Source organism: Mastomys coucha, unplaced genomic scaffold (assembly GCF_008632895.1).
Source record: "Mastomys coucha isolate ucsf_1 unplaced genomic scaffold, UCSF_Mcou_1 pScaffold20, whole genome shotgun sequence".
NCBI classification, from domain to species: Eukaryota; Metazoa; Chordata; class Mammalia; order Rodentia; family Muridae; genus Mastomys; species Mastomys coucha.
The window spans coordinates 107355137-107370302 of record NW_022196903.1 but is presented as its reverse complement, the minus strand read 5'-3'; the positions used below and the strand labels follow the sequence as shown (position 1 = coordinate 107370302).

Genomic DNA, 15166 nt, shown 5'->3' with positions numbered 1-15166 from the left:
AAAGCCCAGAGCGATAATCCTGACTAGTCTGGGCTGCCGTCTTGCCTCATCCATGTGTGTCCCTCACAGTTGGGATCACTGCTACTGAGACTCAACGCGTTGACTCACTCACTGGAGAATTCTCAAAGCGTTAGAGATGTATGTAAACGCTTCTGTCTTTGGCTTTTTCTGTAATGCAGTGAGGTTTTCTGTGATCAACCTGAACAGTCTGTCTATGTATGACTGGTATCTCAGGCTGTGTGTAATAAAGCCCCTGCTATCAGCAGAAGGCCCTGCAGCTATGAGTGGCTTAAGAAGCCCTAAGCCTCTGGACCAGCAGGCCTGGTATATAGCAGGCTCTCCCCAGTGTTGTGATCAACACACTGGGCCAAACACAAATGATTTAATGGGATAAAGACTCTGGGGCTTCTGCAGAGTGAAATATGGTCTGCCCCAACATTCTCACTGGGGGTTCTTGTTCCTTACATACCTGAGGTTGTCAAACAGGAAGACAGCTGTTGTCACAGCACAGGGCACAGTGTGAGGCCTGTCAGTGCGATCTCCACTTTCCAAAAATACATTTCTGCTTAAGAGTGAGCCATCATCAATGGCTCCCCACTGCTCACAGGTTCTTAGGTGGACAGCCTAGCCTCTTGCTTGCTTCCCAACCTCCATGCTGCACTCTGTCCCACCTCCCCCACTTCTCCTCCCAAGGTAGGCCTGGCTCTAGTCTCTCCACCTGGCTGTTCTCCTCTATGAAGCTTCTCTCAAAAGGCTTTTTCAGCCTTTCCAATGCCTTGGTAATGTCCTGACCCAAAGAGCATCAACTGGTCTGTGGACAACTATTGTCTACAAAAGGATCGCAGTGAATATCTGCAGATGAGGGGCTCAAGCTTAGTCACCTTACTTGGAGCCAGAGAATGAACTCAGCAACTCAGGGAGAACTCATAGTTCCAGCAAGGTTAGCCACTGTGTCTGCTACATACAAGCCTTGAGTATTTTTACACATAGCACCTTCTAGAATCCTCATAACAAGGTAGATTTTCTTATATCCTAAGAGGCACAGAAAGCCAGGCAGTCACCCTGGAGGACAGCACTACATTCAAAGCCACATTTGCCAGGGGCCAGAGACAGGACATTTGGGTCTCTGCTTTCCGCTGTGTGCTGATGAGTAAGGGGACTGTATGGTGGTTTGCGATGCAGACGGGTTGCACCCTGGCTCATCTGCTGGCTGTGTGACTCTATATGCCACTTACCTCTCTGGACCTTAGTGCCATCCCTACAGTAGGTTTGCCTACACTCACATGAACACCGACTGAAAAGGCTGACTCACATGATGACAGTAGAGTACCAAGCTTCCATGTCAGAAACACAGGGTGGGGGTGAGGGTCTGGGCCTGTCTACCTGCTGCCAGATGGCTTCTATGGCATTTCCCCAGTGTCTTCCTCCATCAGTAGTTGCCCTCCATTGAAAGCTGGTTCTCAAGGGCCTCACTCACTTGGGGTCACAAACATTTTTTCTTTTTTTTTTTTTACCTACTCTGTGCCTATGTTCATCTTCTTCCCCAAGAAAGCATTCCTGAGCCACTGTAGGTACAGGAAGGGGTGGGGGATCAAATGTCTGACTGCTCAAGAAATGCCGTTTCTCATCAACTCAGTCCAGCAGGTCTTTGCACACATGGGCATCGTATGCTCACTGAACCGCTCAATCAGTCAGGTCATCGTTTGTTGCATCCATCTGACTTCCTTCAGGGACAAAGCCGTGGCTGCTCTCAGTACCCCTGACCTGTATGGAGTCAACTTTGTTCACTGTCTACAAGTGGAAGGAAAGAGGAGAAAGGCTGCCTGATAGTTACCCTGGTTCTTTGTACATGACCATACCCTAAAGTTGCTATCAAAAGTGCAGTACAGGGGGGGGGGGGCTAGAGAGATGGCTCAGCAGTTAAGAGCACTGACTGCTCTTCCGAAGGTCCTGAGTTCAAATCCCAGCAACCACATGGTGGCTCACAACCACCCATAATGAGATCTGATGCCCTCTTCTGGGGTGTCTGATGACAGCTACAGTGTACTTACATATTATAAATAAATAAATCTTTTAAAAAAATGTAGTGCAGTATAGGAAAAAGTAGCCCTGTGCATCCTCATCTTGAGTGCATTGAAAGTAGGTACCTAATAAACTTGATACAGCCAGGACAACCAGTGTGTCCCACCAGCATCAGCACCAGCACAGAAGGATCACCTGTGCTGCGACATTACAGTGCCTCCGATGACACTGACAGAAACTTTCCAGTTCACTGTTAATCTTCAGCACCACTGTCGCGTGTGGTCCCTTGCTGACTAAAATGTCATTGTATGGCACACAATTATTCTCTAAGTGGGCATGGGCTAATTGTGGTGCAATGATGATGCTGAAACAGGGACATGTAGTAAGGACCCAGAGTGAATAGAATGGATCCCATCCACCACAGCGTGAACTGGCCAATGGTCTGCAGGTGACAGTGTGGGGGGACACCTACACTGTGACACTTGTGACTTCCACCCAGCTGTCAGCTCCCTAGAAAACATCATGACTTACCCCTAGTGCTCCCCCCCCCCCGGCATTTCCTTACTATGGTTCTACTGTATCCACAGAGCTGGCCCAGAATTCACCCTATCCTGACTCATGTACACATGGTGACTCTCAGTGTCCTCCTTCCCTGTATTATACACTTCTGAGACTCTGCACTTGTTAAACTCTCTTGACAGAAGAGGAAACTGAGTCTGGATGGATAACACTGTTGAAAATGAAATGACACCTGCTTACTGCATGGAGACTGTCTCCCATCACCTGGGCCTCCGACAATGCTAACATCTTATAGCAGAGCAAAAATTCCCCTTGTTTCTGTCTTGGTTTCCCAATAGCATAGTGTCTGTCTCCACTGGGAAAAAAGAGCCTTTCTAGTTGTTCTGTGTCCACCTTACAGGACGATGGTACCGTGTGCCCCCAGGATATCCACCCATCCACACAGGGTTGGGATTCCACACAGTGCCAGGTGTCAGGGAAGGACTGGAAAGGGTTAACAGTGCCTTCTTCCCCCATCCCCCAACTCTGGACTCCAGGCCCCACTTGAGCTCCTGCAGGCTTTCTCTAGAGCTGGCTGGGCCTGCAGAACAGTACCCCCACCCCCAGCAATCACTTGGACTTTGGGGGGCCTTTGTGCTTTAATAAAGACGGTATTACTGAGTGGCAAAGCTTCCTCCCTTCCAAGTCCACTCACTGCTGCCAGAGCTCTGCTGAAGGTGAAGCACAGCCATTCAGCAGCAGAGAAAGGGCTGAACTGGACGCTGGACTCTTTTGACTTAATGTCACAATCTACCTTCTCCCAAACCGCAGCACTGAGAGTAGCACCCCAAACTGTGGTGTGGCTTCTATACCCTTGTACCTCCATGGGCACCCCTGGCTAGGACCTTCATATGACAGCTCTGGGGTGCTCTGCATGCCTCTCATGATCGTTCCAGTTTCCTCTCTGAAAGCAGATATCCTCTGCCACTAGGGCAGTCCCACCACCAAGGCTGCTTGAGTGCTGGGAGGCAGGGCTACCCAGGTCTCCTTCTGAGCCTGTCCTCCGCTCCCTTCCATGTCTCTCTCTCTTTAATTTCCCTGCCTCCTTCTCTCTTCCTTCATGCCTCACTAAACCCATTAGGCACTTTACAGGGTGCTCCTGATGCATACATAGATCACTATGTGGGACTCCCCATCTTCTGCTGGCAGCTATGCTTCAGCGGTGGGAGGGAGGGCAGAGTCTCCTGAACCCCTGGGCCGGCTCCATTTGCAGCTCCATCTACAAACCAAGTACCTGTGGACCTGCTCCTTCCAGACCCTCAGGGACTCTGACAGCCTGCGGAAACTGTCTTCTGATTTACGCAGTGGCGGCACCTCCCTGGTGGGCTGACTTGAGGACAGAATGGGTTAAGCGTGAGTGCAGGAGGCACTGCTCGGTCATCTGCCTCACTACTTCTAACATCCAGACCAGACACAGTCTGTTTGGGAGTCCTTGTGTCCTCTCCAGCTCCTCTCCTGGTGGCTGAATGGGGCAAAGGGAAAGAAAACAAACTCAATTCAAGGCTGTTTGCAGCTGTTTCTGGGTGAGGGTGTCTGTCTGTGTGTGTGTGGCTTTTTATTTTCTAACTTTTTTTCCCCCTGCCTTGGTGTCCTGGGCCTTTGAAAAGAATAACAACAGAGCCGCAGAGCAGTGAAAAGGCAGGATTCTTCTTCAAATCCTAGCTAATCCTACAGCTTCCTCTGAAGGGGCAGTGGGGGGAGGTGGGAAAGGACCACAATTGTTTTTGTAGGTCCTCCCCTCCCAACCACTGCTCTTGGAGACCAGGAAACGAGGGGGAAAAATCCATAAATCATCCACAGTGAAGGACAGAAGAAACAGGGAAAGACAGGATGCCAGCAGAAGAGGAGGCATCGGGACAGCCTGTTGATTCGATCTGCTAGATGGGACAGCTGCCTGCTGAAAACTCAATGTCCAAGCTGGAAGCTGGGTTACTCACCCCTGCTCAAAAGGTGGAAGACAGCAGGGACTCAGTATCTATGCGGGCAAGAATGCTACCCTAAAGGGGTTGTGGATGTAGGCTCTGTCTGACCCACACCTCCACCATTGCCTTCCTGGTCATCAGTGAGCAGTGACACCCTCAGCCTGTCCTCCAACAACCCCTTTAACAACAGGCAGAAAGTCAGCCATGTTCCTCTGCTCCAAAGGTCTCCTTGTCCTTAGAACTAAGTCCCGCCCCTTCGCTCATCCTGTCTGCCAATCATCAACTCTCGCCCTGGTTCTGCAATGCTCCTAAGTTCGCCAGGGCCACCCCACCTGGAGGATTACAACATGTGGCTTGACCCTTGACTGACTGTCCCATGCTCTCTGGGGAGCCCCTTCAGCATCCTTCTACTAGACCCTAGCAGTCCTCAAACAGCATTTCTGTTATTTATTTATTTCCCTTTGCAGAAAAGAAAAGGTTCCACAGTGTGTGCCACTTGCCACTGAAAACAGTCCCCACTTGGTATGCAGTGCACAGTGGGTGCACAGCCAACATTCACTGGGTGGGTGAAGGTGTGGACAGAAGGATCGGGTTCCCTAGAAAATGAGTGCTGGGCTCGGATAGGAGCTCTGTGGTAGAGTAGTTTCCTACCATGCTCAAGGCTGCAACCCTAGCACTGCCAAAATAACAAGCTAAACTTCAAACACACAAAAGGGCATCTGGATATGGGAAATACTGTATGAGGAACCAGAACAAGCAGTGTGTGTTTGTGAGTCCCTATGTGGGCACATGTGCATATGCATGCATGTTTATGTGTGTATATATGTGTGATTGTATCTATTTATGTGTATATATGTCTGTGCATTTACATACATATTTATATACATGTGTATGTATGTTCATGCCTGTGCGTGAGTATGTGTGCATGCACATGCATGCATTTATGATTGTGTGTATCTATGTGTATATGTATGGGTATGTGTCTATGCATATGTGGTCACATATATATAGGTGCCTGTATGTATATGCAGATGTGTGATGTGTGTGTACATGTGTATGTTTATGTGTATACATACATATATATATATATAATAGGTTTATGTGTACGTACGTGTGTATATGTATCTATGTGTGTATGTACATGCATCTGTATGTGCACACCTGCATATATATGTTTGTGTACATGTATGTTTATGTGGGTTTAAGCATATAAGCATATTTAGGAATTGTATGTTTTTTCATGTGTGTGTATGTATGTGGGGGGGGAGGGCACGTGTGAAGGATTCTTTACAGTCACTGTCACTTCTCAGTGGTTGAAATAGCCCATGCATTAGATCACATCAGTTTTGAGTCATTTCTTATTAAAAGGGAAATGTTTTACATAGCCAGCTTAGAAGACTGGACCTCAGATTGCTTGTGATTTCAGATTTTTTTAAAGTTGGGTTATTTGTACAAACATATTTGGGATATTTATATATATTGTTCTCATTGAGATAGCTTGGATATGGGACCAAGACTAAAAACTAAATTCAACTATGCTCTTCATCATCATAAATGCACATCCAAAAGGTAATTTTATATCTTTCAGTACATTTGTACATGAAACAGAATTGGACAATATGGAATTTCTTCAAGTGCCATATCAGTCCCCAGAAAGCTTTGGATTTGGGAGTATTTTGAATTTTGGGTTTTCAGATAAGGGAATGCTTGACCTGCAAGTAAAGTCTTGTAGGCTCCTCAGCCTCTTGCAGTTCCTCAGTCGCACCATTTGTGGCAACACCAGGGTGAACAGGTGCAGCTTAAAGATACAGGCTGTGGGTCAGGTCTGCGGAAGCCACGGTTGGCCAACTGCTGGTGTCGATGAAGGTCAAGCAAAGCCAGCACAGGAGGATGCAGACAAAAGGCTTTGGGATACACAGAGCTATAAGCAAAAGATCAGCAAGAACAGCACCAGCCCACAGCAGTGTTCTAATCAGATGGGGCGAAAGACAAACCCTACAAAGACACTTGCAGTGTGTGCTTCATGGAACACACAGCACTTGTGTTTGTCTATGCAGAAAAGTATTTTTGTCTGTACAAAGGTTGTCAGCAGACTTGGCCGTTAACTGGGTGAGAGATTAGTAGAGTCCATTAATATGACTTAGTGATCTTGTGCCCCTAGGACGAAGAAAGGAAGCCCAGGGCAGAGGTAGGCATGGCGAATTTAGCAGATGCATAAAACATGGATACAAGAAAATTACAGAGTTGCCTCAATGATGGGGGGCAGGGGGTCCCTATTAGTCCTCCACAGTGACACTTTATCACCTGGTAGGTAACAAGTCCTCATCAGCCTTGTTCACTCAGGGCCTACAGTATTATTAACAAACATTTGATTTTCTTTTAAATCAACAGGAAACTGCTGGAGCCTCCACAGTGTCTAGATCAGTGGTTCTCAACCCATAGGTCAAGATCCCTTCGGGGGTCAACTATCAGGTATCCTGGATATCAGTTATTTTCATGAGGACTCAAAACAGTTATGAAGTAGGAACAAAAGTCATTTTGTGGTTGGGGGGGGTCTCTACAACATGAGGTACTGTATTTAAGGGTCACAGCATTAGGAAGGTTGAGAATCACTGGTCTAGAGAGAAGAAATGGCATCCAGAACTCAGCTATTTTCCCATGGCAGGAAAATAAAGTGCTGGATGAGCAACCCTTGTGTGCTCAGAACTGCAATCAAGGACTTACCCTTGAATCTGCACACTGCTCCTCACTGAGAGCACAGAACAGCTGCAGACATGATTTGGAATGCTACAAGTGCACCTGGCCAATGGACAGCCTTGGACTAACTGTATGGTCTTCTGTGACTTGTAAGAGAGTTTTACCTTTAAAAAAATGCCCCCAGGGTTGAATGCACTGAATTCTATCATTCTAGAGACCCTAGAAGTTCTCATGCTCCGACTTGTTCATCTGTTTCATTACTGATCAGCAACATCTGGGAGCTCAATTGCAGCTGCCTATCTGAGCATGCTCACTCCTGCAGGCTGCATGGCTTACCTATCCTTGAGAGCTTACCTAGAACCACACTGTCCACTTTCTTCACTGGCACAGGGTAGAATCTGTGCTCTATACCAGGTTTATGAAGCAATGGATATATGGCAAAGCACTTTCCTGCATCCCTTTCCCCTGGAGAAGCATCTTCTGAGGTTGGGGTTTCTCGTAGGATCCCAAAAGATACTGAGTGCTGGCCTCTGTGGTGTCAGATGCCTTCTGAGAGTGATGTCAATGGCAGAAAAGCCTTGTGGCTCATGGTAGCCATTTGGGGCATGTCCTTGCTGGACAGTGCTATAGGGACTTCATGTATGGTGCATCACAGCTTCCCCTGGGATCTGTATGTTGGTCATCCATTCCCAAATCCATTGGTTGTGAGACCAGGTCAACAGTGCCTGCCTCCCTGACCATGGAAAGAACTGAGTAAATTGTGCTGAAATTAGGAGCAGTTCTTACCTTGGAGATAGAGGACACCAGGAGCTTTCCTTATGTTAATGAACATATCAGCTTGAACCTGTCAGACACTGAGTCCGACTTTGGGAAACATGCTGGATCCTCAAGAAGGAGATGAAGAGAAGACGCTAGCCCCTTCCAGACCTGGACAGTCCAGGGAAGGTGTATGCCTCCTTTCTTGAGGAGATAGCTCTGGCTAGGGTCTGGACCAGAGGCAACCACTACCCACACAGGACGTCTCAGATAACCCAGCATGCTGTTTTTGGATGTTTTTGAACAGAATCCAAAAGACTTCTGGATTCCAGACTCATCTTCAAGATGCAGTGGGAAAAAAAAATCCAGTAGCTAACCCATGTTGCATACCATACCCCCAAAACAAGTGTTTACCTCCATAAGTTGTGGGTATAACCTTGGAACCCCCACTATTCATAAAAAGCCCATGAGCTGGCCTGACATGCTTGCTCTGTAACACTGGAAACATCTGCCTTTTGTCTCCATGACTCAATTTCTTCATGCATAAAGTCAGGGTGGTATGAGCTTAATGGTTTAAGGAGTTTTAGTTTTGACAAAATAGTTCTTATCCTTCATGTCACTGTGGCACTTGGGGACACGGGGAGCATCTTATGGAAGCCAGCCTGCAAGAGTATGGCCTATCAGCTCACCATATCCAGCAGCACTACTGCCTTGAAAAGCACTTGTTGAGACATATGCAGCATCCCAAGTACCTAAGCACTCTCCTTGATTTCTTCCTAATTAGGTCATACAAAATCCATTGCTGTCCACAGGATGCTACAGGTGGCATGGCTGTGCCATCGCCAGTGCTTCAACTTCAGCCCCATCTGCTGCTGCCTACTGAGGGTGCTTAGGTTAGGTGCTCAATCTGCTGCCTCTGCAAACAGGGCTACTGAGGCTCCGTCTTACAGGGTTGCTCCAAGGCCTGAAGGGAACATCCATCAGCAGTGCTTCTACCAACAACGTGCCAAAGGGGACAAAGGAAGTTGTACCCTTCGTGACACTACAATAGTCTACATGTTAGTCAAGTGCATGCCAATGGGTGTGGCGGCATACATCTGTAATCCCAAATACTCAGGAGGTGGAGACAGGAAGAGGAAGGGTAAAACAAGAATCAAAGAGAGGCAGAGTGCAAAGTTCTGAGGTGAGGGAGAGGCAATCACAAGATGCCTGTGACTGGGCTGGTTGATCACCTCAAACTCTGGTTCTCCATCTGTAGAAATGGGATGTCCAGGCAGATGTGAAGGGCCAGGAGAGAAGGCATGGCTGAAGATACGCCTGCTTCTCCTCCTCCTTGGCAGTTTCATCTGAAATGCCCTGGACTGCGCCTAACCTTCCTAGAGCCCAGTTCCTCAACAGGAGTTCTCCAGCACCAGGGCTGCCTACCATCCCAGACAACAGCACACAGCCCATGCAAGGGTTGAGTGCATGTGCATCTTGCTGCGGCTGCATGCTGGGCTCCTATGGGTTGCTCTCCTACATAAAACCCAGCACTCCCCATGCCACATCTCACTGCTGTCCAGCCAAGCCCACTGATGTAGGCACAGCATCCAAGAGGCAGTACTTGGGGCTATACTATCTTAACATTGCTGCCCTTCCCGTCTAGGTTCCTGAGGCATTTCCACTGACCTACTGGGAAGGGTGAAGGGTACATTTTCCTCATTTTTAGAAACCTACTGAGCGTTGCTAAGATAGCTAAGCAAGGAAAATCACTTGCTGTGAAGACTGGCAATGTGAGAGAGCCAACTCCAGTAAGTCATCCTCTGATGCCCTGCTCCTCCAACAGATATATCAGATACATAAAGATGTGATAAAAACATGAACTATACTGAATTATACTACAGCAGGACTCAGAAACTATTTTTAATATTTTTCCTTTTTTCCATCTCTTCCTATTTCCTTTGCTTTCTCTAAATAGGGTCTTGTTATACAACCCAGGTAGAGTTTGCCCCCAGTCCTCCAGCCCAGCCTCTGGAGCCCTGTGGTTAGAGGTAGGAACCACCACACCCAGCTCAAGAACCATTCCTCAGATAATAGTTCATCTTTATAAAGGGTTAATTGAAAACCTCCATCCATTCAGTACTGCTGTGAGCTCCCCCACACTGTTCAATCCTGACATGCAAACTCACAGCCTTGGCTCTCGCTATGCAGCCAGCTCCTGCGTCTCATTCTACAGAAGGCAGACAACCTCAGAGAAGTTAATCTGGGCGTCCAAAACACACCTGCTGAACAACAGACTTGGGGATTGGGTCCTGATTCCAGATACTTTGGTTGTTGCTAAGATTAATTTTAAAATTCTCTCTGTCTCTCTGTCTCTCTGTCTCTCTGTCTCTGTCTCTGTCTCTGTCTCTCTCTCTCTCTCTCTCTCTCTCTCTTTCTCTGTGTGTGTGTGTGTGTGTGTGTCTGTGTGTGTGTGTGTGTGTGTGTGCAGGCACACATACATAAGTACAGGTGCCATGGAGGTCAGAGGTATCATATTCCCTAGAGCTGGAATTACATGAGCCTGTGAGCCACTCAACATGGATGGTGAGAACTGAACTCAGGTCGCCTAGAACATCAAGTACTCTCAGCTGCTTAGCCAGCTCGGCAACCACTGAGCCAGGCTCTTAACAATCCAGTTATCCTCTTCTTCAGCTAGAGGAATCAGCAAGGAGGGCCACAGGGGAGAGCCAGGCAACAGCTCGAAGTGTAGCAACAATATAAGCATTTCTTATTTGCAGAAACATCATAACCCACAGAAGGCAAAGGTCAGCAGATAAAATGGCTGGAGGGACACAAATGTCCTTATTCTGCTTGCCGGGGTTCCCAAGCACTTCTGTGACAGCCTCTCTGAACACCGTGCTTTACCCATATGCCATTCCTCCGTGTCTCCGTGTTTTCCCAGCTTCCCTCCTTTGGTCCACCTTGCCTCTTATGCCCTAGCAGTTTCTTCATCCCACTCAGTCTTGAGGGGCCTCTGGGGAGCAGCTTTCACAAGGTCCAGAGTTGCTGATCCCTCTGTCCTTGGAAGCTTCATTTCTAGCCCTCGCCTCAGAGAAGAACTTAGAACACAGGTGACAGGCAATGACCTGTGTCACCCACATTCATGAAGAGTGATGGAGTCAGGAAGGCCCAGGCATAATAATTTGATTTCGTATTTATCAAGAAAATGAATCCCAGACAGAAGACTAATGGCCAGCCTCAGGAGTGAGAACAGCAGGGGACAGTGGAGGGCTATAGCCAACCAGGACACCTGATTTCTAAACACTGCCAATGAATTAACTTTTTCTTTAATTCCGTTTTTTTTTTCTAAGCCACACACAAACAAACTGGACATGCTCACGAAGGTCACATTCCTATTCCTCTATCAATTTGGCAGTGGCACTGTCCACACTGTGCTAGTCAAAGTCTCCTTGTACTCTCCAACTCCCTTGTGATTGGAAGAGGCTATGGCCGAAGTTCTGATCAGTAGCCTCTGAGTAGAAGAGACACACACAGCTAACTCCCAGGCAGTTCAGAGTTGGTCACTGTCTCCCTTTCCTCCTCCATTGTGATCCTGAAGGTCACCTGGTACAGCAAGCACAGCAGCACTGTAAGACAAGAGGCATTGCTCCCCACTTCACCTGCAGGACTTGAGGCATAGACACATCTAGGGTGGTTAGTGGAAAGGCCAGCATGGTCTGCCCTGGTTTGTACCTGGAGTCAGGCTCAGTAGCATAAGAATTGCTATAGTTGTAGCTGCTTAGCATACTTCAGTTTTCAATACATCTTTTCCTACCTTACCTTTGTGACTCTTGACTCACCCAGAAAGGCAGTATAAGACTTTATTTCACAGAGGAGAAAACCAACGCTTAAAGTAGAGCAGAAGAGCCCCGAAGGGAATGGCAGCTATGTGGAGGCACTCCCAGGTGGGCTCCTCCTCCATTGCTCTCCCCACCTTCCAATGTAGAGCTGGTGCATCCAACATGAGCTTCTTGGTGACCAATATATAGATCACTTGTTATCTTCTGCAGAACCCATCTTTTGCTTATGGGCTAGCTTCTCAATAGTTAACATCTTACCTTTCCAGTTGACTTAGTACCCTTCCAGATGCAGAAGTAGCAGATGGTCCAGGCTGCCAGGAGACACAATGCCAGCTCCCAACGGAGGTTCCCAATGTGCTCAATACCATCAGATATAGCCAAGACCCGGCGTCTATGGAGAGAGGATAGGGAGTCACTGGACCAAAAATGGCCATTGTGCTTCTACATGTGGTAGAGCCAGGACAGTAGAGGAGCAAGGATGGGCTGCCCTCCAATGCTCCCATCCTCCAGCCTCTGTCATTCACCAACTCTGAGACCCCAGGCTGAGCAGGGAGCCTCTGAGAAGCATAAGACCCTGCCTGTGTTTTTGTGGAACCATACTCTAGAGGAAAGTTAAAAAAAAAAAAAAAACATGTGGCACAATGGGCTTAGGAATCACCCTGCTGAGTCTGACATATCTGGGAAGCTATACTGCTATGTAAATAGTCTGTTTCTTTAGGAGAAGACTACATATTGCAATTCTGTTGAACTCAGGGGTAGCCACAGGACCACAAAACATGTGTCAAATCACAGAGAAGCTTCTAGAGCCAGCTGCCATTGCTCTCCAGCTCTCCATGTTTCCCTCTTTCTTCCCTTTCCTGTGATCACAGCAGAGTGTCATGGTGAGGTTTCTAGAAGCCCTGTTCTTAAGGGACTGCTCAAGACACAGTACAAGTAATATTAGAAGAGAGTGGATTGCCTCGCTCAGATTTCTGGAGTGCTTGCCACTGCAACATAACTCAACCCATCTTTGCTGCTGCAGGGAGCCCCTGGAAGCGTCCTGAGAGAAGGTCTGCAAGATTGGCACCCTGAAGAAAGAGTAGAGGTTGTTCTAGGCTAAGTGAAACCTCTAGAAACAGAATGTTGTGCATTTTGGGGACAGAGGCACAGGGCACAGAGGGCAGACAGAATGGTGGGAGGAGAAGACAGAGGAGGGATCCATGCCAAGGAGGAGGAGAACCCATGCTTATGGGAGAGGTGCCCATGCTAAGAGGACCCAGGCTATACAGCATTGAGGATACCAAGTATGCTGGAAATGTCTCTGCCATGGCCTTCTCCAAAAGCGCATCAGTTCTTCAGAGCTGACACATGCCTGGCTCCCAGAGCCCACCCTGGGGTTGTGTTTCTTTAAAGTCAAACTTGCCACGCTCCATATTGTGTCCAACCGTGGCACTAGCACAAACCCCCTCTACACTTGCTCCACGAACCCCATTCTGGCTGCCAAGCCACCCCCACCAGACGGTGCCAGTCGCCTTCAATGCTCTGAGAATGTCCCCGGAGAAAGGAACTCCCATCCCACCAAGCATGAAAGCCACCCTCAGTGTCTGTCTCCCTGGGAATCAGCTCGGGTCTGATTCTGCATTAATTACTCAATGACACCAATTAGCACTGGTCAGCAGGCTCCCTGTAGCCCCAGCCCCTGCTGGAGAAATCAGGCAGGCCCCCAAACAAAATCAGACTGTGGGCAGCCTCTGAGTTACTAGAAACCAGCTCGCAGCTGGAAGAAATAGGAGCAACCACGCTCAGTACTCATCTCCTGGGGCCTACTATGTGCTAGGAACTCACTACCTTAGGTTCTGAGAATAGAAGGTCAGTATGTTCAACTAGGCTAAGCTGGACAAAAAAGGGGTGCAAGCTAAGTGCGGAGAAAGGAGTCAGCTGGCCAGGCCCAACAATGACCATAGTTCTTGCTTGGAGAGCTTTAGCAATCCTCAGTTTGAATTCATCTGAACCACTCACACCTCACAAAGACATGATGAGTCTTTAAAGACCTTAAAGTCTAGAGTGGAAACTGAGAAGCATCTTTGTCAAGCAGATCCCTGGGAGCACTGGGCCATGGATTTCTTACCAAATGAAACACTTGGACTCAACAGAAGCAGGAGACTTACCAGAAGAGACTTACAATTGCCGCTCACTTGAGGCATTTTCAACTTTGCCTTTTTCTTGACAGGAATTGGGGGATGAAATCTCCTCTACCTTCCTCCTCTGGGTCAGTTCCACTCACCCTTCAAACTATGTCTTACCTATAATTTCTTACAGGAAGCTTAATTTGGGCCCTCTGTAGCAGTCAGGACAGGTTGAGTTTTACTGTAGTAAAACTCAAAGGTGGGAAGGAAGCAACAGCATTCTTTCCTTGCTCATATATAATGGATCTTTTGAAGAGTTACTACAGGGATAAAATTTTTCGTGAGAAATGTCACCATTCTCAAAATTGTAGAGGGACTCTCAGGGTGCCCACTGCCTCTCCTGTCCACATTTTAAGAACCTAGTAACATATACATTTGTTGTCTTGTAATTGCTACTCCAAACACCCCAAAGGATAGCCCATTGGTTGGCAAGGAGGAATGATCTAGACAAGACCTTGGGTCACTGTGCATGGACATGACATGGCATGCTCTGTATTCATCTATTCTAGGTTTGGGACCGCTCATGAAAAAACATATAATTTACCTAGCTTGTGTGTGTGTGTGTGTGTGTGTGTGTGTGTGTTCAAATTGGTGGTCTTGTCTATTGAACTGTGGATCTAAAGTCTAAAAACACTCAGGGACATAGAGAGGAAGGAGTGAATGAGCCTGCTAAGAGTGAGCTGGCTCCACTCTCTGGAAGCTGTGAGCCTCAGAGGCCTGAACAGCCAGCTCTGGCGCCCCCTCACTGAACCATCTCATTTCCCAATTGGGAAGCAGCACACAGAAAGCCAAAGCGGATGAACTGCTCTTTTGTTCCCTCAGACTCTATTTGAAAACATCTTCAAACTAGTTTCTTTACATTGAACCAATGCTGATGGTCACTTAGAAGGTTCTGGAGAAAAGCTAGGCTGGGTAGATGGGGTTCTCAGCTTACTGGGCTATAGGACTGTTTTGAAACCCACAAGGGCAGCTTTTGAGAGCATGGGGGCTGGGGCACTCCACAGCAGAGACTCAGGGAAGGCACAGCTCTTCCTGGGAAAAAGCTTTCTTAATGACCCTCCCCCATAAAGCACTGGAGCACAAGAGGCAGCTGAATGAGGAAGAGCTCGTTGCCAACATGCTGGCCGGCAAGGACCCAGGACCGGACCTCTGGACTCTGTGCCCAGAGTGGATACACTCAGCACTCAGGACTAGCCAGAGCTTCTGGAGGAGATGAGCGTATGCA

The 15166-nt window shown here is 47.9% G+C and overlaps 1 protein-coding gene across 1 annotated transcript in view; it reads right to left on the bottom strand.

Moving 5' to 3' along the window:
• The window catches only part of Slc6a11 (solute carrier family 6 member 11), a 118476-nt gene that overhangs the window by 74752 nt on the left and 28558 nt on the right, over positions 1-15166 (bottom strand). The window contains exon 5 of the mRNA XM_031382962.1: positions 12035-12167. Coding sequence (XP_031238822.1) covers positions 12035-12167 — 133 coding nt within the window. The remainder of the gene's footprint in view (positions 1-12034; positions 12168-15166) is intronic.